Raw genomic sequence first — 22,256 nt, 5'->3', positions numbered from 1 at the left:
ACTTCATTTTTAGAATGTGATCTCTGTCCATGTTAACTGCACCCCAGACTTCCACATACAGAGAGGATAGGTGAGGGGCCTGTGGTGAAGCAAGAAGAGTGACCCATTCCTATGAGGCATGTTTGGAAGAGCTCAAGGCCAACTCAGGGGCGCATAAAACAACCACACTGACAGAGGCAAGAGAGGACTTCAACTGGAAGGGCCCAGGGGCATTACAGAGCAATGACCTTCAAAGCCCTCAAAAGTGATAGACATGCCCACCCATGAAAACTGCATGACACTTGATGGGAAGTTTGTGAAGGACTTGCAGTGTCCTCCCTGGTTGCCAATAAGCAGTGTGCACCAGGGAGGACACTGGGTAAAGATACCCGACACCTTTGTGTACTGTGGACAGAGACTATACTACTGGTACAGAGAGACAGGAAAGAGCTGCCCACACACTGAGATCATCCCAAACAGCCCAGACACCAAGCTTACCTTGTGTCCAATGTGAGTGATTCACCCAGAACTCGCCAGTCTAAATCTCACTGAAGAAGAGAAAAAACTGGGCTGCCCCAAGTAACTTTGAAAAATGAGTTTTTGACTGGAAACTATAATGTTAAAGATAAAAGAAAGTGTACATAAATACTGTACTCTAGTTACAAATTTGTTTCTCATGGAGGTATGAGTCAACAATTCTGAAATTCCTTCACATGTATCTTGGGATTGAACAATAAGTAAGTGGATGGTAGATAGTGGGAACCAAGTTTTTCACTGTCGGAGAGAAATTACAAATAAGCAAGAAGGGAAGGCACATAAACTCTGTGGTTCTGGAGCAGAGTTAGAGACATCAGTATGAATTTATATTTAGCCAGGTTGATAGACAGATAGATGTATACATAAAAAAAATTATAGGCATGTGTACATGTATGGGTTAGTGTACACACCTACATTTTTTAGCTGTCCCCTGAAACAGTCTAGAAGCAGTGATACCCCATTAGCAATGAGTACACCCAGTGCTCCTAATATCACTCTGTAGTAAACAGAACCAAAGCTCCCTGAATAAATGGCAGTGCCAGAAAGAAGTGCCAGAAAGTTAAGATGTGTTCAAAACACAAAGTTCAGGGGCACGTCAAAGGGACACAAGGAGCCTATTTGAGAACCCCAAAAGCCAAAGCTTGGATCATTTAAGTCACAAAAATCAATAACGTAGAATTGTATTATAACCTAAAGTATAAAGTAAATACACATGAGTTCATGGTAGTAAAAATTAGTGAGTAAATAAATATAAGTGACAACCTTTATTACAAAATAATTTTGAATATATATGTTGATACTCATCCTTCCAAGACATTTATCTTCTCCCTCAATCACTTAGACTGTGACTAAATTTAGTGACTTGCTTTCAAAAATAGATATGAAAAGGGAAAAGTAGTAACTGTACAGTGAAGAAACCTGGCAATCTTTACTTTAACCAAGTGCTCAATCTTAAAGTCCCTGGTGATAAATCATGTAGATATTATGTACCTCCTGGTGAGAAATGAGAACAGTTCATACACACATACACACGAGAGAGAGAGAGAGAGAGAGAGAGAGAGAGAGAGTCACATTGATGTGTCTGCATGTTTCTAGTTGCCCAATCTCCCACATTGTGCAGCAAAAGACATACAGTGAAATCCAGATAGACAGAACAATGCGCTTTCCAAGCTGCTGTCTCAGAACCAGGGAGGGGACTGGTCTCCTGGACCACTCTTAGGCTCCAGTGTTCAGGACATTTTGGGAATTTACCTGACCATGAATAATTGGGCGAAGCTGGGCTCCAGGAGTCCCACATTTTGGATTGCTTTTTCTAAGATTGTTAAGTCCCCATTTGGTGATTGGACTGCAAAACATCCAGGCAAAGGTGCTCAGATCTAGTGGGTCCAGTTATGTGGAAACACCTTACTCAAAATCTTCTATGTTGGCCTCCAGAACCCTGAACAAGCCCTCCATCTCCATTCCTCCACTCCCAGGCTCTCTTTCCCCATTGTGAAGATGGCAACAAATGGGGAAAGTATTTGACACAATCAGCATGAGGCCAAAGTGGGGTTGGGTGTGGATGGGGGAGGGCGTGGATTGTAACAGTCATATACAAAAGGAACTTTTCATTTTAACTTGGTACCAAAATCATTTGCAAGAATCATACTTAAAATAAAACTATAAAGCAATATTATTAAGGACAAAATAAATAAGCTGTGGAATAGCATATACAGTATGAAATCAATTATATAAAAATAAAAACTATACAAAGTAACAAGGCTATAAAGGACTTTTAAGTACATAAATTTGTAGACAATGGTCTGATATTCTTGACTATTTCTGGGACCCTGGAAAAGAGGCCCAATATTGAATATGACAGCTTGATTTTAAATATATATATATATTAGAGGCCCAGTGCACAGACGGGGGTGTGTGTGTGTCCCTCAGCACAGCCTGCATCCTCTCCAATCTGGGACTCCTTGAGGGATGTCTGTCTGCCTGGTGGGATCGGGCCTAAATGGGCAGTCGGACATCCCTCTCACAATCCAGGACTGCTGCCTTCCAATTGCTTGCCTGCCTGCCTGCCTAATTGCCCCTAACCGCTTCTGCCTGCCAGCCTGATCACCCCCTAACCACTCCCCTGCCAGCCTGATCAATGCCTAACTGCTCCCCTGCCGGCCCAATTGCCCCTAACTACCCTCCCCTGCAGTCCTGGTCCCCCCCAACTGCCCTCCCCTGCAGGCATGGTCACCCCAAACTGCCCTCCCCTGACAACCCAACTGTTCCTAACTGCCCTCCTCTGAAGGCCTGGTTTCCCCCAATTGTCCCCCTCTGCAGGCCTGGGTCCCCCCCCGACTGCCTCCCCTGCTGGCCTGATCGCCCACAACTGCCCTCCCCTGCAGGCCATCTTGTGTCCACATGGAGGCAGCCATCTTGTGTGTTGGAGTGATGGTCAATTTGCATATTACTCTTTTATTAGATAAGATATATATTTGATTTAAAATATATATACATGTTTTATTATATATATATATATATATATATATATATATACAGTTTAAATATATATACCAGCCAACTCTTATACTTCTTCTATTCAGTATACCTTAATCACACCTTACTGTACTTTTGTCCAGATCTTCCAATTCCCTCTTCCACTAATACTTCTACAAACTTGTTAAGTTTCTTATACTCTTCATGTACTGTCATCCTAGACTGTTACATTTCTTCTAGGGTCAGGGTTTATTTCCCAAATAAATTAACTATCTTTAGAATGATCTCTAGCTTTACTGTCTCACATTTCTTAGAGGTTTCTAATAGTAAAGGAATGGCATGTTTCATATACCCTACTGGTACCATAATGCTGAAATATTACTTTCAGTGTTCATAATCCACAACTCAGAAGAGTATTAATGTTTCTTTTAACTAATTAACTCATTAGGAATGAGAAGTCCTCCTATGAAGTGGGGGAAAACAGAGACTTTCACATAACCTACAAAATTTTCAAGATGGCAACTATTCTTTGAAAAATAACAGTCCTGAGCCATTATATTAGTTTTTTTTAAATATTTTTATTAATTGCATCACAGAGAAAGGAGGCAAAATATTTAAAGAAATGTATGTACTTTAGAGAGGCTGTGGTTTTATACCAAAGGAAAGGAAAAACAGATGACTAAGCTTTGGGTCTTCATTTCTCTTTCTTTCTCTCAGAGTAAGCTGAAAAATAAAAAGACAAAGATAAATACCGTGTGTAAAATGGCATGTGTTTTTCAAATCTATTTAAGTAAATGTCAAATAGCTTAGCCTGTCTTTCTGCAATTTCCAATTTTCACCAATGAAAATAAGTCAAGCTTGCCCTCAACCCATGGCAGCTGAATTCTTCTGCTGAGTTAGGGGAGCAGACACCCCACTAGGTATTGTAAAGTCCTCTCCTCATCACTGATGACTTCATACTTATTCAAAGTCACAAGCTTTCATAATCACACCTCAGAGTCATTTACGTAAGAGTTGTTTCTTACCTACACTAATTACAAACATACAAGGTGTCTTCTCCAAGTTAATTGCCATTTAGGATTGAAACAAACCACATTTAAAAACAACCAATTTGCAGAGACAGGAAGTTCTTCCTTGTCTGAATGCACAATATGTAGGTATTATCATGTGGCAAAGAGTAAGCTTAAGTTCAGTTAGTGGAATAAGCATCACGGTCAGTTTAGAAAATATAGAAGGAATTAATGCTCGGAAAAATGTTGCACAACTGATTTTTCATGAAAAAAAGTTTTATATATTTTTAATTTCCCCCAAAATATTACAACCAAAATGGATAAAACATGTTTATGGTCAAACATCTAAATTTTAAAGTGGGCTTTTTTATCCTATGAAGAGAAAGTCTATTAAAACAACATGTTGACACCATTGAAACCTAGTAGCAGATTACTTACTATTAAGTAGGAATTCACAGGGCAGATTTCTCATATTCTCCAATGACATGAATTTGTTATTGAGCTATTAAGTTGAACCTTGTGAAATCCTCATCATTCAACTTTTTTTAACCTTCAAAAATGCATATCATCTTGCCTAATACCTGAAGTAATCTGCTCTGAATCATTGCTTAGTTGAATGGCTGTCTACTGTGACACACTAGGTCAGAACAGGACAGTGATTAACTATCAAGCTCTGGCTTCAATTTTTAATTGTAGCTCCACCTCAGAAGCTGGGTGATTCTTGAGAAAACTACTTAGTCTATGCTTTGATCTGTGCTTTCCGTTTCCCATCTGTGATATGGGAATTATAATGGAACTCAATTCAGAAAACTATTGTGAGAATTAAATAAGCTAATATATACAAAGACCTTAAAACAGTGATCGCCACTAGTCCATATGGCTCTTAGCTATTTTAATATTAACTATTATAATTAATTTTTTAAAGAAAATCCAGAGAATATTACCTGAGATGCTTGCGAGTGTGTTGTTTTTAGGCTAAAGCAGCTTGACTTGAAGCAACAAGTTTTGGACCCTGGATACAAAGAAATGAGAGATTTGGGAGAAGTATTAGCATCACTATTAGGATAAATGAACATTTATACAGCCATTGATGATTACAAAATAACTTTCCATGTTTCACATCCTTCAATACGAGTTTAGTACTAGAATCTCTAGAAGGAAACTTATGAACACCCATTGCACCCAAAGCAATAAAAACATTACTCTCAAGTTGTAGAGAAAAAATAGTAACTGAATCAGACATTTAAATATAAACTTCCCACCCGCCTGTGAAATCAAGCACTCAGATTCAACCAAGTTGCAAACCAATACTTGGAAAGAAAATACTTAAATAAATTAAGGTTTTGGTTTAACGATGTCTTTACCATAAAGGTTTCAGAGCTTCTCAATATATCTGTTTGAATTCATAAGTGACCCAACTTTGGAAACAGAATAAATACTACAAATATCTAATAACATGCTTAAATTTAGCAGGGGACTTTTAAAAAGAATTAATTTAAGTCATTTTTTTCAGACAACTGTATGCAGAATAAAATTCCTGGGCCCCATGTACAAGTGTCCTTCAGATACAGAGTCCCCTGCGCCCTAGCCTGAACAAGCAGCAGCAAAGGGTACTATGCATATTAAAATGAAGACTCCAGCACCTCCTCTGCAAAGCAGGCTTCTTTGTCAGCAGCTGCGCAGCACTTCTGGAAGAAAGTTGTGAACTCTCCCATAACAGTTTTCAGTTGTTCCTCAGTTGCTTTGGGCTTGTGTTTCAACAGCTCCACAAGGGCACTGCATTTAAATGAGATGAAAACAAAACAGGGAAATGGTTACTCACATAGAGAAAAATGAAGATGCTAAAGACAGTAGTACTGTTGTTTGAGATCTTAAGTCTTAGAGCCAGGCAACTCTGCGCTTGAGGCCCAGGCTTGCCACTATAAAATTCAATATTCTCATTTCCATAAGGAGGAGAATAAAATCTACTTTCATGGGGTTGGTGGAAGGTTCAAATAAAATCATCAATGCAAATTGTTTAACATCTGTAGTATCAATAAATCTCTTTTCAGTTAAATCTCTAGAAATGATTATGTTACTGCATTTAGAAAGTACTCAGATTTTTAAATGTGTGCCATGTTGAAGCTTATAGCAATTTAAGAGCTATAAAAAATCATTGAAAAATGATCTTTAAAAGCTTAATTATCTTGGACTCCATTTAAAAGTTTTTAATCAAAACCCAGCCAGCGTGGCTCAGTGGTTGAGCATCAACCTATGAACCAGGAAGTCACAGTTTGATTCCTGGTCAGGGCCCATGCCTGGTTGCGGGCTTGATCTCCATGTGGGGTGTGCAGGGGCAGCCGATAAATGACTCTCTCATTATTGTTGTTTCTGTCTCCCTCTCCTTTCTTCTCTGAAATCAATTTAAAATTTTTTTAAATTTTTTAATCCAAGAATCTATATTTTGGTCTTTAATTGGCCCATTCAAAATGAATATGCAGAGGCCATGGGAAACAAGACTATCCAAACTCATGGAAGCTGGTGGTTCTCTTTCATTGACGTCTGCACAGGTAATAGTGCTAGAGAGTCATGTGACCACAAGTTTTTGCATTATTCCTCTTAAGTCTATGGCCATGATCAGAACCCACCAGAAACAACAGCAACTTTACGTTGCCTATCTAACCCCTAGTGACAGCAGCAGAGAGTCATGCTTCAGAACTCGCATTTCTAGATGTTTTTCATCCAAATTTCATTCTCAAAAGTTACATCTTGGAGGCTTGCCTTGCCTGTGGGTTGCCATAGAACAAATTTAAAATAATCACGTATGCCTAGAAAAAAATTCTTCTAAGACTTCTACTAACTAATTTGCTATCTTCACAAATGAATCAGTTAATTGTTAAGCTTTTTCTACTGGACCTGTCCTAAGATATTATTCTTATTACTTATGGAGCCTTTATCCACATGATCATTCGGAATAATTCCTATAGAAAATTATAGTATGGTTTTGTTGTTAATGTTTGTTTTGGTAAGAGAACAAAAACCTACCCATTTTAATTTTGACACTTTTATCACCTTAAAAAGGCCAATACTTAAGTCACTACTTAAGAAAATTTTGCCCATTCAGTTGACAGTTCTCCCTATCAAGATTACAAACATATGCAGGAATGAAATGCTCCTCACGTTTGTTTCTTGACTTGTTGCTCAGGCACAGGAAGTGCGCATACATCTGCATGGAAGGTGAATGTATCAGCGTTAAAATCTTTGGGAGCATAGCTTTCATCAGCCTCCAGAGCAGAAAAGCATGGCCGCCTGTTCACCAATGACTCTGTGCAGCATTTGGTAACTCTGTCGCTCACTGGTGCCTTCTCGTGGGACACGCACAACCAGTTCAAGACCACGGACAGCTGAAGAGCAGGAAGTAGAGCAGAAATTCAAAACAAGCATAATGAAAAGTTTTCCATGAAGTCCTACTTTCCAATGGACCAAAAGAAGTGTTGTATTTTAACTAGCAACACTGAATGCAAGATTGATCTCACGTATATGTGGAATCTAATGAATAAAATAAACTGATGATCAAAATAGATCTTCCTGGAACAGACTGATGAATCTCAGAGGCAAGGTGGGCAGGTGAGGGGGGCGGCGCAGGAAGATATTAACTAAAGAACTTGTATGCATATATATGCGTAACAGATGGACACAGAGAATAGTGAGGTGAAGGCCTGGGGAGGGGGCAGAAGTGGGAAGGAGGGGGTCAATGGGAGGAAACAGGGAAACATCTGTAATAATTTCAGACATAAAGATAAATTTTTAAAAGAAGTCTTTTGTCTTTTAAGTGTCTACATTTGCAGAATAATCCATGTCTACATTTGAGAAAATAATTCATTAAAATAATTTGAGGTGATTCCTAAGACATGTGTAGGAATGGGAGAAAGCAGTCTTATACTGATACATTAAAGGGAAGACTGCCCCCCCCCCCAAAAAAAAAGTAAAATTTTTTAAATGCCAGGATGAAGCATTAAATATTCATGGAATTTTTTCAGAATCATTTATCATCTTCAGGGTCTTGTCTCAATCCTCATTCTGATGGTCAGGATAATGTAGGGAACCAAGTCCTACACACACACACACACACACACACACACACACATTAGTTCACTCCTACTTCTGAAAGTTAACTTTATAAATATCTAAAGGCAAAATTCATCATTATTGACTTATTATATTTTAAAGGACTTACATAGTCTTCAGCACAACCCATTCTTTTTACTTCTGGAAGCTTACAGCAGTAACTGCCCACTCTGCCTAGTTTTCTTGAGACATCCACAAGAGTTGGAGTTGACACTTGGGGTAGTTTCTTCGTGTAACGAACTAAGAGCCTGTAACAAAAGACTCTTTGTATTTTCAACCAGGCAAGAAACTATTTTTTTCTAACATAGTAGGTGAAGCAAAGAACCATTATACAAAATCAATTACAATTATTTTCCATTCATAAAATTTTCTCCATCTTTTGGTTGGTGGAGTAGAATGGGGGAAGACCTTTTCCTAAGCAACTAGGTAAGCCTAACTTTGAATTCCAGCTGTGCTGTATAATTTTAGGAAAGTGACTTAGCTTACTATAATTCAGTTACATTGATGCATTTATTCATTGCTTCTTTCTTTCAATAAAACCTACTTAGAGTTTAATATGCAGGGGTGGGCTGAAGTAGGTTTACAGTTGTTCATATGGAAAAAGATATGCAGGTTAGGATTATTACTACAGTTTTATTAACTGTGTGTTTAGCTTATTTACAACTGTAATGCTAATCTTGCCCACCTCTGTTTAGTAGCACTGTGCTAAATTAGAAAGATATGGATGAGTTTTTTCATCTATAAAATGAGAGGCTATGTACCTGACTCAATAGGAATGGTTCAGGGATTAAAAAAAAAAGTATGCCATCAATCTGGCATGAGATCTAACATGTAACAATCCTTTATTAGGAATTCCAACCACCATTGAAAGGCAATGTATCGCTGTAATCTACCCAAGGAAAGAGACTTGTTAATTATTGCTATCTCTAGCACCCACAGTTACAAGAGTGTTGACATTGATCAGTAAATATCTACCTAATGATGTGTCCCTATTGTATTTACCTCCACAGGTAAGGCTCTATTAGATCAGGATATTATTCATCAACTCATATATTACATTACTTCTTGAGTCACTGCTATTCAAGTCCAACTATTTGCTATTCTGGAAAGCATTGCTGTCTCTCTCTTTTTTTTTTTTTCCATAAACTATTACTTAACCTTCAGAAGGCATTTTCAGTTCCTATAGCAAAATATTTAGTATTTTCCTTCCCAGTCTCAAGAGGCTAATTTTTAAAACTGAACTCAAATATAGGTCTCTTTAACCCATCAACTATTTTATCTCTCATTCTCCAGTCTTTCTTGATGGAGAGGGATTAGAAAAATATGCTATATTTTCATGATTAGAAGTTCTATGACAGGTGATAATCAAAAGTTCTAATCAAGGTTTTATATATATATATATATATATATATATATATATATATATATATATATATTGCTCATTAGACTGGACATCTTTCCAGATGTAGCTGGGGCTGTGAGGGCTGAGGTGGCCACTGTGGCAGGCGGGGGCTGAGCCTCTTGCATGAATTTCATACATTGGGCCTCTAGTGTGTGTATGTGTATAATTGATCTCACTTATATGTAGAATCTAGTAAACAAAATAAACTGATAACTAAAAAAGATCCAGAGACATGGAAACATGGAATAAACTGACGAATCTCAGAGGGCAGGGGAGGGGGGCAGGAAGTGATTAACCAAAGAACATATATTCATATATGCATAACCCATAAACACAGAAAATAGTGTGGTGAAGGCCTTGGGAGAGGGGTGTGGGTAGAATGGGTAAAATGGGGGAGAAAGAGGGGACAACTGTAAGACTCAACAATAAAGATAAATTTTTATAAAATAAAAATAAAATTTAAAAAACCTACAAATTGATCAAGAATGACATTAGTCAAAAACAAAAATACGTACGCATTTTGGAAGCCATACTCTCCAAGTTTGTCAAAAGTTTCACAATTTTTTGTGACTAATGTCTTTGGCTCATCCACAAGAGGCTTAAGTTCATCAAACTGAAAAATAAAAGAATTGTGTTTACAGGGTTCCACCCAGGGACCAGATGCAGGATGCTTTTTGCCCCTATAGGCAGAATGAGAGCCTTCTTCAACCCTTCTGCCCAAAGTCATGTAAATAAACCTTTGATACCAAACCTGTTACAATACATCCACACTGCATAGTATAGGTGATTAAGAATATTCAAGCTCTGGAGTGTGACTGCCGGTTTTTAAGCGAGGTCATCCGACTCCTTTTCTAGTTGTGGAACTTTACTTCTGATCACCAAGTGTTAGAAACCTCACCTCTAAAATGGGGATGAAGGTGGTACCGTCCCAGAGAATGCTCTGTGAGAACCACCTGAGCTAATGAAATTACAACAGTTCTTGGAACACAGTGAAAGCTCAATACATTATAGCTATGGCTATAAGCACTATTATTTTTGATCCATCTCTCCAGTTGGATCCTAAGCTCTCTGAAATAAGAGATTATTATATTTTGGGCATAGGATCCAGCACGGTGCCTGGCATATAGCAGGTTCTTGATAAAGAAAAAAAAAATTGGAAACCACTCCAAATGTTGAAAGTGTTAAATATCCTAAACCTGCTAAAAAAAAAAAAAAAATCTCATTTCAGCATAGCAAAATGTATTAAAAATCCTCCAGAACGGATTTTCTCAACTTACTAAATTTCTTATAAAACCATTCCTAAACCTTCTCAAAAATATTTTAAAATATTCTAAATAAATAGATTTCACAACCTTCCTTATGATACTAATTTTTGATACTAGATAAATCTTGAAATCAGGTTAATTTTCTTCATATCTAAGTTATATCACTTTAAATTTACATTTACTTTATCTTATTTTGTTCTCAGGACTGTGAAAAAGAGGAAAGATGTGGTCAATATTTTTGAAATTAGAGCTTGCTCTTTCCTGAGCCTTTTTTAAACAGACTACTCTAGTTTTTATTAACTAGTCTATTGAGGCCATTTTCCCTAAAATGTTTAAGAGCACAAAATTGAAATTATCTCAAGAGAATATCTCAATTGCATTATATAACATATTGCTTTCTGGCATTATTTTTCTCTCTTATTATTGGAATCACCAGTCAAAGAGCTTTGAGAAACCTACCACTTTGGAAACACATGCATGAGAATCATCGGAGGCACAGCACTTCTCCAGTGTAGCTTCATATCCCTTGGCAAGTCTCAGTAGCAATGAGACAGCGTAGTCAGGATGCCTTCTTGAGTACTCATACAAAAACCTAATCAAGATGAAAATAAAATAGACTTCGTTGAACAAAGAAGCAAGAAAAATCACCTAACTAACCACAAGCATGACTCATACCCAAAGGTTCGATTTGACCAAACACATGCAATAAACCTTGGTGGCTAAGGGCTAGGGTTCAGAGTAAAGCTACCTTCATTCAAATTCTTGCTCTAATACTTACTTTACTATATCACCTTAGGCAACTGATTGAAACTATCAGAACCTTAGTTCCCTCCTTTTTTAGAAGGTGAATTGTGAGAAATACATGTCATAATTAGTGCATAGCACACACTGGCATATATAAAATGTTTGATCAATGACACCTGTTATTATGTTTATTTTGTTTGATTTGGACTACATCTCAGAAAGGGATAGATAGATAGATAGATAGATAGATAGATAGATAGATAGATAGATATTCTTAAGTTTTTAGTTTCCTCTCTGTATGAGTGAAATCTTGAAGGGTACATAATTTTGTAAAATATTATTTAGTGCACGGAATACTATTATAATCCAATAATAAAATTCAAAAGTTTATCACCACTAACTGATTACATATAATCATTTATTTTATCATTTAATTGTATGCTGCCTTGTCATGCTACTGAACATCTGGTCTTTACAAACAAATTAAATTACCTGGTAGCAGACTCCATACTTCTCTTTATACATCTATTCTGTTGTCAGATAGATACAGTGATATAAAGATGCATGGCTTATATTCATCTGTGTATGTCATGGTAAGTTCCAGAAATTCTCTTTGAATGAATTAGTGAATACTCTGTATATAATTTATGTGTATGCAAAATGTTTCTAGAGGTATTTCCAGAAATATATCAGAGGACTAAAGAATGAGGGGATGACAGAAACTTCTACTTATTACTTTGTACTCTCCTCAATTGATTTTTTGCTATGAGCAGGTATAATTTTATGACTATACTTAAAAACTAATTAATTTGTTCCCCCCCCAAAAAAAATGTAAAAGCTCAGAGAGGGAAGGATAAAGTAGCACTGCAGGCAACAATTGTAACAACTCCAAAGGAAAGCCCAGAACTGTTTTCTAAATCCTCAGAGCCATTGACAGCTATGAAAGGATCATTCTTTATCCACTTACGTGCCCAGGAAGACATCTTTTGCCTCCTTGTAGTTTTTGCAAACATCCTTATCATCAACATAATCAGCATTTACTGAGGGCAAGTCACTAGGCAAATCATCATTTTCCACCTCTGCAAGGCACTGGGATTTCTCCAACAGAGGTTTAGCACAACATTCCTTCAATTTGCTGGAGATTGAATCTTGATTTTCACACATATACTTGGCAAGATCCGCCTATAAGCAAGTGGATGATAATTGTTCAAAGTAAACTGACATCCCTAAACTTTTTCTCTAGACTTTTATTATGTTTGCAGAACACGTCCACTGTATTCTAAGACCATGTGCATACCAACCTGCCTTCTATGAACATTTTCAGTCTATGCTCAGAAATCTGGAGACTCAGAACTACTAAAATATTTCCACTTGCTTAAAACCTATTCAGTAAGTTATTTATTAAATTTATATTTCTATTGTTAAGGCACTTAAGTTTCAAAATTAAAAACCAATAGTAGATGCCCTGGCCGTTTTGGCTCAGTGGATGGAGTGTCGGCCTGCAGACTGAAGGGTCCCAGGTTCGATTCAGGTCAAGGGCATGTACCTTGGTTGCGGGCACATCCCCAATAGGGGGTGTGCAGGAGGCAGCTGATCAATGTTTCTCTCTCATCGATGTTTCTAACTCTCTATCCCTCTCCCTTCCTCTCTGTAAAAAATCAATAAAATATGTTTAAAAAAAAACCAATAGTAGAGGGCTGGATGAAAAATATGTGGGGATTAATAAATACAAATTTATAGTTAGAGAATAGTCACAGAGATGTAAATTATAGCACAGGGAATATGGTCAATAGTATCCTAATGACTATGTGTGGGAAACATCGGGGTGGGGTGGGGGGCTCGCCTGTACTATAAAGTATATGATTTTCTAACCACTGTGCTGTACATCTGAAACTAATACAGAATAATTCTAAATGTGAATAATAAATTATATATATATATATATATATATATATATATATATATATATATCCATCCCAGTATTGTTTTCCAAATATTCCCAAACATTAAATGCAGGCATTTAGAAAGCAAATAACTAAATAAAGTGTGAAGGATTTTTGGAATATTAGTCAAAAGCATAGCCACAGGCCCTACTTACACATGTAAATTTTGTGTAATCTGCCTTAAATTTTCCAGAAAGTGTTCTGAGAGATTAGGATTCTGATATTTGGTCATGTATTTACATTTTGGGGACATAGATATTGTGCTAAATATTTGTATATAAAGAGAGGATATGTAGAGAAAAGTTACATGATATGCAAAGGTCTCTTCAGGTACCAGCACTTCTCCAATTCTACCCAAGTCCCGGAAATTTTTCTTAGTAAACTACCTTTGCTGCTGTCCTACTTCAGTTTAAGCTTTTGTTCTCAGAATACGATTGAAAGGAATTAGAAATTAGTGAATGTATTTATCAGATCATTTTGTGAGTGGGATAGCCAGGTTCACAAAAATAAATAAATAAATAGCATGCCACAAGGCAGGGAAAGAATTGAGCATATTAGACATAGAAGACAATTTCAATTCACTGTCAGCTGTCACCAATTACACTAAGCAACTTCATTGTACCCACTGCGCATGTTACCAAAATAAAGTCACCAAAGAGAATACTGAGCATTCCTTACCCTGTCATCTGCACATTCAAGCATGTCACCTGAGCAGCATTCCTTGTGGACTTTGGTAAGATCTGTCACCAGCTTGGAAACCTCTATAAACTCAGCTTTTGGAAATTTCTGACTCAGGCGAGAAATGGACCTAAAAAGAAAATTCACCCATCACAATTTATTAACATCCAATATTTTATGTGAAAGCACTAGGAAAATACTACTTTTAACAAGAAAATTCAGGACAAAATGAAATATAGAAACAATTTGTAAAACTCATTCGTTCTTATTTTAGTGCTATTTCTAAATGAAATTGTTATCTTAAGGCAAAATGTTCCTTTGGGTCAGAATTCTCTATTCTAAGTGTGTGTGTCGGGTAGAAAATAAGTCAGCAATTCATAAAATCAGAGATCAAAGAGGCATTCTGAAAGAGGTGACATCTGAGAAGCACCCAGTTTGGAGCCCATATCTGACGTGCAGATCTGACTTTATTGCTTATTATCAGTGTGATCCTAGGATAGTTATTTAGAATCTCTGAGCTTTTGCCCTGGAGAGACACACCGCATTCTGCATCAAAGGATTGTGGTGAGAATTAAATTAGATGATGCATAGGAAAGCACTTTATAAACTGGAAAGGGCCACACAAACTCGTTACCATCTTCCTGAGTTCCAAAGCACACTGAGAAAATAAATTTCATATATTTTCAAGATTATAGAGTCTAACATATTTTTACCAAGAAATTGTTCCAGCACGGTCTCTAAGCCTGATGACAAGATGTGAAAGGCTAATATCCAGGAGCTTTCACAAATCATTTCAGACTTGCCTAAATCTGATAAAAGATACTTCTTCACCAAAACCAGTCACAACCTGTTTAACTGTGCATTGTTTCACATTGGATGATTTTATTTAATTATTTGTTAGATTTTAATGTGTAGATGATAGACATGACAGGCAAATATAGTACAAATGATGGTTTCTAGAAACCTTGCAAAATGTCTGTTATTCATGTTCATTAACTGTTGACTAGCAAATGAGAAATTGGGATGAGGGTAGGAAGTGGGTTCTTCGCTCATCTGTTGAAGGATACTCCTAGAACCAGCTAAGTAATATAAAAATAGAAGTCCAGGCAAAAACAATAAATTAAGAAGAGCTGGAACTATGAGAAAATGAGACGTGATCTTGATAGCTGAATTTAATTATCACAATTTTAAAAACAAGCAGATTGTTTCAGATAATTGCAGGAGGCTGGGGGGAAAAAATTAAATAACAGGCCCTGACTACAATAGTATAAAAATCATGGACCATTAGAATAAAATCCCTATTAAAAAGGTGAAGGGATTAAGTACAAAATGGTAGTAACAGAATAATCATGGGGACATAAAGTACAGCCTAGGGCAGTGGTCGGCAAACTGCGGCTCGTGAGCCACATGCGGCTCTTCAGCCCCTTGAGTGTGGCTCTTCCACAAAATACCGACTTCTGCACATGGGCCGCAAAGTTTCAATCGCACTGTACGTGCGCGCCCGCACGTGGTATTTTGTGGAAGAGCCACACTCAAGGGGCCAAAGAGCCGCATGTGGCTCGCGAGCTGCAGTTTGCCAACCACTGGCCTAGGGAATATAGTCAACAATATTCTAATAACTAAAGATGGGTACAAGGTTTATCGGGATGATCACTTAGTAAGTTATAATGTCTAATCACTGGGGTACATATGAAACCAATATAATATTGTATGTGAACTATAATTGAAAAATAAAAATTATTTTTAAAAAAGAATAAGATCTCTAGTCTTTATAAATAAATGCGAGTTTAAATAACTGTCATAGAATTACCAAAAAATATATATCCTCTAATTTTTTTACTACTTTGAAAACATAATAAAAATAATGATGAATTGTCAATTATGCTCTGGTTTTTCACTTCTGTTAAATTTCTGCCTTTTAGATAACAAGAAGGATATACATGAAAGCACTGTGTAAAAACTCATATTAATGTTCCCTGGCTGGATGGCTCAGTTAGTTGGAGCATCATCCCGTGCCCCAAAGGGTTTGGCTTGATTCTTGATCAGGTCACACACATAGGTAGCAGGTTGGTTTCTGCCCTGATTGGGAAAGCACTGATCCATGTTTCTCTCTCACATCAATGTCTCTCTCTCTCTCTCTCTCTCTCTCTCTCCCCCTCCCTCTCTCTCTCCCTCTCTTCCTAAAAAAATCAATAAAAACATATCCTCATGTGAAGATTAAGGAAAATAACTCATTTGAAAGTGCAATTTCATCAACTGAACCATCATCGTTTACATCATTATAAAACACAGAAACAATTTTAAATACCATGCTTTGAAAGCTCTCTCTCCGAATTTCTGGAGACTGGAGCACTTCAGTCTCTGTCTGGCACCTGAAACCAGTACTTTTTCTTTCAAGGCATCCAGCTGCAAAAATAAATAATTTTGAAAATATATTTTAAAGCTCTATATGAAACACCCCTTCGTAAGTTCAGATAAGACTATGATAAATTAAATTTTAAAGACATATTATACACATAAATTCCCAAGTATTCAACATTGGCAAATAATTAATTTGCTATGTAGTCAGAGAAAAAAATCAGTCTGGTCATAGTGGATGCCCCAAGGTAGTGAACACCCAGCATGGGGGCATTGCCAGGGAAAAGGGAACTGACGGGAAAGGTAGAAGAACAGAGTACACTAACATGCCGGGGAATATAATTTTACTGATTTCTTAATTTTGCATAAATTCATTTCAATCCCTCCTTCACCAACTCTCACATTAATAAACTCCCTAGAAAAGATGATGAGTACACAATAAATATTTATGGAATGAATGAAAAAACCCAGGCTTCTAGAAGCAGTGAAATTCTCCATTTTGAATTCCTCCACCATAGGAAAGATTCATGAAAAGATAAACAAAAACTGCCCTAACTGGTTTGGCTCAGTGGATAGAGCGTTGGCCTGTGGACTGAAAGGTCCCAGATTTGATCCCGGTCAAGGGCATGTACCTTGGTTGTGGGCACATCCCCAGTGGGGGGTGTGCAGGAGGCAGCTGATCGATGTTTCTCTCTCATCGATGTTTCTAACTCTCTATCCCTCTCCCTTCCTCTCTGTAAAAAAATCAATAAAATGTTTTTTTTAAAAAGATAAACAAAAACTGTGGCTCTTTGCTGTGCAATTTTACAAATTAATTTCTTTATACTATATAATAAAAGGCTAATATGCAAATTGACTGAACAGCAGAACGACCAGTCGCTATGACCCACACTGACCACCAGGGGGCAGATGCTCAGTTCAAGAGCTGTCCCATGGTGGTCAGTGTGCTCCCATAGGGGAAGCACTGCTCAGCCAGAAGTCAGGCTCACAGCTGGTGAGTGCAGTGGTGGTAGCAGGAGCCTCTCCTGCCTCTGTGGCAGCGCTAAGGATGTTTGACTGACAGCTTAGGCCCACTCTGCCTGGGGAGTGGGCCTAAGCTGGAAGTTGGACATCCCCCAAAGGCTCCTGTACTGTGAGAGGGCACAGGCCAGTCTCAAGGACCCCCCACCCCCCATTGAAGGAATTTTGTGCACTGGGCCTCTAGTTTCACTATAAAAAGAAGAGGGTATTTAGACACATGCACAGTGGTTCTCTATGAGATCCACTGGGGTAAAACTTAGAAGGAGGAATGAGGATGTCACAGGCCTTCAAAGAGGGTGAAGAATCTTTGGGGTGGGTAAGAGTAAGGAAGGCTTTTTTGAAGGTAAAGAAGTTTATATCAGAGACTTAGGTGCTCTACATAAGATGCCCAAATATGAGGTTTGAGTCTGAACTGGCTCTTCTGTTCCGCTGGGCATACCTTTGGGCCCAGGCAGGCGGCTTTGTCAGCAGCTTCGCAGCATTCTGTCAAAACTCCTTTATATTCTTGAGCAAAGTAAAGAAGCTCTGGGCCATAAAAGAAAGGATGTCTCCTGGAAACTTCATATAAGTATCTAAAATTTTAAAAAGAAGAACAGGCAGTCATTTTTTCTGTAGCAGACAGGATTACAGGGACAATTATTATCAACAATTTCCCTAGAAACTCCAAAACTCAAAGACATCTAACTTACCAATTAAACCAATTTGCACATGATGACCTTGCCTTTGTCATTTTTTAAGTCAATAAAAAGGTTAAACTTATATATACATATATAAAGTAAAATGAAGTTAATTCTGACAATAACCAAAGTTAATTCTGGCAATAACCAAATGAAGTTAATTCATAATATTTTAATGTGGACATCCCTAAGTAGTGAGCAACTAGCATGCGGGTATTGCCAGGGAAAAGGGAACTGTTCATGTTTTCCATACAGATCATATCCTGTTTCAATGAATTCCAACAGATGACTGATCAAATTTTTTATTGTGTAAAATTTTATAGCATTAAATAGTATTTCTTTGAATTTGTCGTTAGAACAAAAGCTTCTAAGTCTTAATGTTGAAAATATTTTTATAGTAGTTGTTATAATGAGTCTTGACCTATTTTATAATTTTTAATGTTGAAGCACAGGGTATCTGATTCCTGCCCTGGGCGGGTGGCTCAGTTGGTTGGAGTATCCCCTCCTACACCAAAGTTGGTGTGTGTGTGTGTGTGGGGGGGGGGGGGCGTTGATTCTGCGGGCAACCAATCAATGTCTCTCTCTTTCTATATATAATCAATAAAATATATCCTCTGGTGAGGATTAAAAAAATCTGATTTACTTACTTTCCCAGCAACTTCTGGTCACTTTCCTTAAAAGCAGTGCACAATGCATCGGCCTCTGGTCTCACCAAGGCAGGCAGGTTTGGGTTATCATCTTTGTGTTTCAGGAAGCATTCGTGTCTCTCGGGTTCCTTCTTGGCACAGCAGTCAGCCATGTCACCATAGGTGTCACGAAGAGATGCGATCGCACACAATTTATCTCCGAAAAGGGTGTGCTAAATGGAAGACAAATGATTCAAATTGCTAGGCAGTGTTTTATTTTTTTACACCCAAAAAACAGTATTAAAAATGTTATATACTGGTAAATCTTGGCGAGGAAATGATATAACAACCCACTTTTTTCTCAGGTTTAGAGAGTTTCCCCTGACTTGATAATCTATGTGTAATTTTTTAAGAAGTAACTACCATACTGTTAGTTACAGTGGATAAAATAGAAGGGCACAATAGAGAAGAAAGTGTATTTAAATACACTATGGCCATTGTGTGTGGTCTCAATAAAGAAAAGCTTTAGAACTGTAGGCACAGCTAGAATGTCTCTATCATAGAAGAAACAATAGCAACACTATCAATTTGTGAGTGTTGCTTACAAATATGGTCATTTAGTAATAATAGAGAAAGTCAAAATGGGGTGTTTTCCCTTTGTAGTGCTCAGGGTTACTTAAAATAAGAAGAAATAACATTCAAAATCACAATGTACTTACAAGTGACTTGTCACAATTTTCAGCTGACTCATCAGCAACACATGTTTTTGCAAAGTCAGTTACTTCTTTTGCTAACTTTACTTGTTCTTCAAATGGGCATTGCTGGAGAAACTGAGAAAAGGTAACCAGCACCCTGAAACACAGGACATAAACAAATTTGGTATAATAAAACTTGAATATAAAATAGGTTGCTATGCTAGAGAACAAATTGTATTATCAATATATGTTCTATAGCATTGTTTGCATCTTACTATTGTCCTAAAAGACTATTCACATCAGCAATCATCTGATGCCTAAACAGGTATGTGTGGTTTTTTAAGCAAGAGGATATGTGTTTCCACCATAATTAAATACATATGTGAGTAGATGAACACATACCTAGCAAGCAAGCAACATACATTCTAAATAGATATAATTGTTAAGATGAGGGGCATTACATAGGTCCTTGTACTATTTAAAACAAAAAACAAAAATCATACACACATCTCCTTTAATCGGGCTATAGAATGAAATTGACCTTTAAAAAGTAAACTATTTTCTCATTCTTTACTAAATTAAAAACGTATTAAAATGCTCATCTATTTGCTAGGTAAAGGAATCTGAGAGTGTGCTGGGAAAGGAACCATATTTTAAAGTCTTTCCCCTCAATCAAGCTTATGTAAGAGTTCCCAGAGCTACTACACTTCCCCATACAGTAGCCATCAGCCACGTGTGACTATATAGTTAAATTAATTAAAATCAAATACAATTTAAACTTTTGATTCCCAGTTGCACTTGCCAAGTTCAAAGTACTCAACAACTATGTGTGGCCAGTGGCTAGCACATTGGTCAACACTGATATAGAATATTTTCATGAATGCAGAAAATTCTACTGGAAAATATTGTTCTAGAGTCTGGACTCTGATGACAGGAGAATGTAAGAACTTCAGAATAATAACCAATGCTGTTAAAAATATTAAATTTGACTCTTCAATATTTTAACTTACAGGCCTCTGAAATATTCTTCTCCTAAATCCTTAAACCGATGAGCGACCTCACTCTTGTCTGTGGGGGAAAAAGATTTGTTTAAATACTGAAGAAAACAACTGGTTATGATAATACTTTTTATGTTTCTCTCCATTTGACTTAGTATTCATTTGCTCGAAAATATCGGGATGACAGTGAACTATTTCTTCTGCTTTTAAACAAGAGATGTTCAATCACCAACGATACTATTTGAAAAATCATTAAATATTTATAGCTTTAGATTCAAACTTGGATAAGATATAATGCTACTGAGAGGACAGTACGAAGAAAAATAATACAAATTTTATTTATAAGACTAACAACACAGTCGTGTTGTTTTAACGCATCAAGGTGCAGTGGATAGGGCTTTGGCAATTTCGAGTTATGAATTCTATCTTCAACTAATTCTGTGAAGTTTAAGTCAATCTATCCCATCATATGCAAAGGGAAATGATAGTCACTAAACAATCCCCACCTTCTTTTTCACTTAGGATGTTAGAGTTATAAGATAACTTCCTAAAGGTTCACAAATACAAAATATTGTCATAGTCTAGAAATTAATGCTAAAGGAAAACTTACTTCTTTAAAGATGCAGGGTTTACTGACACTTTCTTTTACTGGTAAAATGAAATAAATTTGAACAATAGAAAAATAGAATTCTTACGTGCATCTCGACGAAACACACCCCTGGAGTAAGCAGAGCTGAAAAGAAAGAGAACACAAGTAAAGGTTACCCACTTCATCTTGCCAAAGGCTTGTGGGTTTGAAGGGAAGGTAGGATGAATGGGGAGAAATTAGCTCTAATATACTTCTTTAACCAATCATTGTAGATTATTAACTAAACTCATCTTTGTATTTCATTGGCTCTCAACTGATTACAAAATTCATAATGTTCTTGCCAAAAAATTGTTTGACTAATTCCCTTGCGTATGTTTGCCATCTGCACCTGTTTTCTCCACAAGACCTTGCCAGTTCATTCAAGTTATGTAAAACATCTTATCAAGTTTTATCGAAGAGTTTAAACAATCTGTTCCTAACATTCATTACCATGTTCTTTGTCTGTGATTTACCATTTGAACATTTTAGTTTTTAATATTTGCAAAAATTTAGTTAAACCAATGACTCAGTATGGGAACAAGACATACTGAAAGAGCTAAGCTCTGAACCATATATATTACTAACTCAAGTATGATTTTATAATGAATATTGGAACCAGACTTGTCCTTTAGGTCACAGATGAATAGAAATAAAAGAATGTCTGCTTATGGAATTATTTCCATTGAAGAAAACTATTTTTAAAACCTAAAATCTTAAATTGGAATAGAAGACAGAAAACCATTCTAATTTTCTAAATAGAGAAAATGATTCCCTTTTGGATAAATTACGCCAGCCTTTCTTTAGCTTCTGAGAAAGAGTATGTACCTTTTATTTGAAATTGGTGTCTAGCCCTAGCCTTTTTTTAATGAGTTTCCAGTAAAGACTTGATCAAACAGGAAATCCTTATAATTCAATATAATTTTATTACTAATTCTCAAATTAGCCTTCATCATGCACACCTATACTTTGTGCATATTTCTCAGTTAATAAATAAAAAGAATAATATTTGTTTCTCCATCTACTTTGCACTGAAATATCATATTGTAATACAATAGTAAAGAGGGGAAACCAAAAAAAGTCATTCATCATGATTTTAGAAGCTGATCACGCATTT

The 22,256-nt window shown here is 36.8% G+C and overlaps 1 protein-coding gene across 1 annotated transcript; it reads right to left on the bottom strand.

The window, feature by feature from the left end:
- Positions 1-3,694: 3,694 nt before the first annotated feature.
- On the bottom strand, positions 3,695-21,343 carry LOC118669774 (albumin-like). Its single transcript, XM_036336093.1, has 15 exons — positions 21,210-21,343; positions 20,527-20,584; positions 19,541-19,673; positions 18,843-19,054; positions 17,958-18,090; positions 16,449-16,546; positions 14,141-14,270; positions 12,487-12,701; positions 11,235-11,367; positions 10,026-10,123; positions 8,218-8,356; positions 7,161-7,384; positions 5,645-5,777; positions 4,946-5,013; positions 3,695-3,714 (listed from the first exon to the last, which is right to left on the bottom strand). The coding sequence occupies exons 1-14, from the start codon at positions 21,286-21,288 to the stop codon at positions 4,972-4,974; spliced, it is 1,827 nt and encodes a 608-aa protein (XP_036191986.1). The 5' UTR covers positions 21,289-21,343; the 3' UTR covers positions 3,695-3,714; positions 4,946-4,971.
- Positions 21,344-22,256: the final 913 nt, after the last annotated feature.

The sequence above is a fragment of the Myotis myotis genome, unplaced genomic scaffold (genome assembly GCF_014108235.1).
Source record: "Myotis myotis isolate mMyoMyo1 unplaced genomic scaffold, mMyoMyo1.p scaffold_m19_p_1, whole genome shotgun sequence".
Lineage (NCBI taxonomy): Eukaryota > Metazoa > Chordata > Mammalia > Chiroptera > Vespertilionidae > Myotis > Myotis myotis.
Note: the sequence above shows the minus strand (reverse complement) of the source record. Positions and strands in the feature narration are given on the sequence as shown.

Coding starts and splice junctions, on each gene's coding strand:
- LOC118669774 (XM_036336093.1), bottom strand. CDS start 21,288: ATGAAGTGGGTAACCTTTACTTGTGTTCTCTTTCTTTTCAGCTCTGCT. Junction 18,091..18,842: donor GACCAGAAGTTGCTGGGAAA/GTAAGTAAATCA, acceptor TTAAAATTTTAG/ATACTTATATGAAGTTTCCA. Junction 11,368..12,486: donor AAAGATGTCTTCCTGGGCAC/GTAAGTGGATAA, acceptor CATCTTGATTAG/GTTTTTGTATGAGTACTCAA.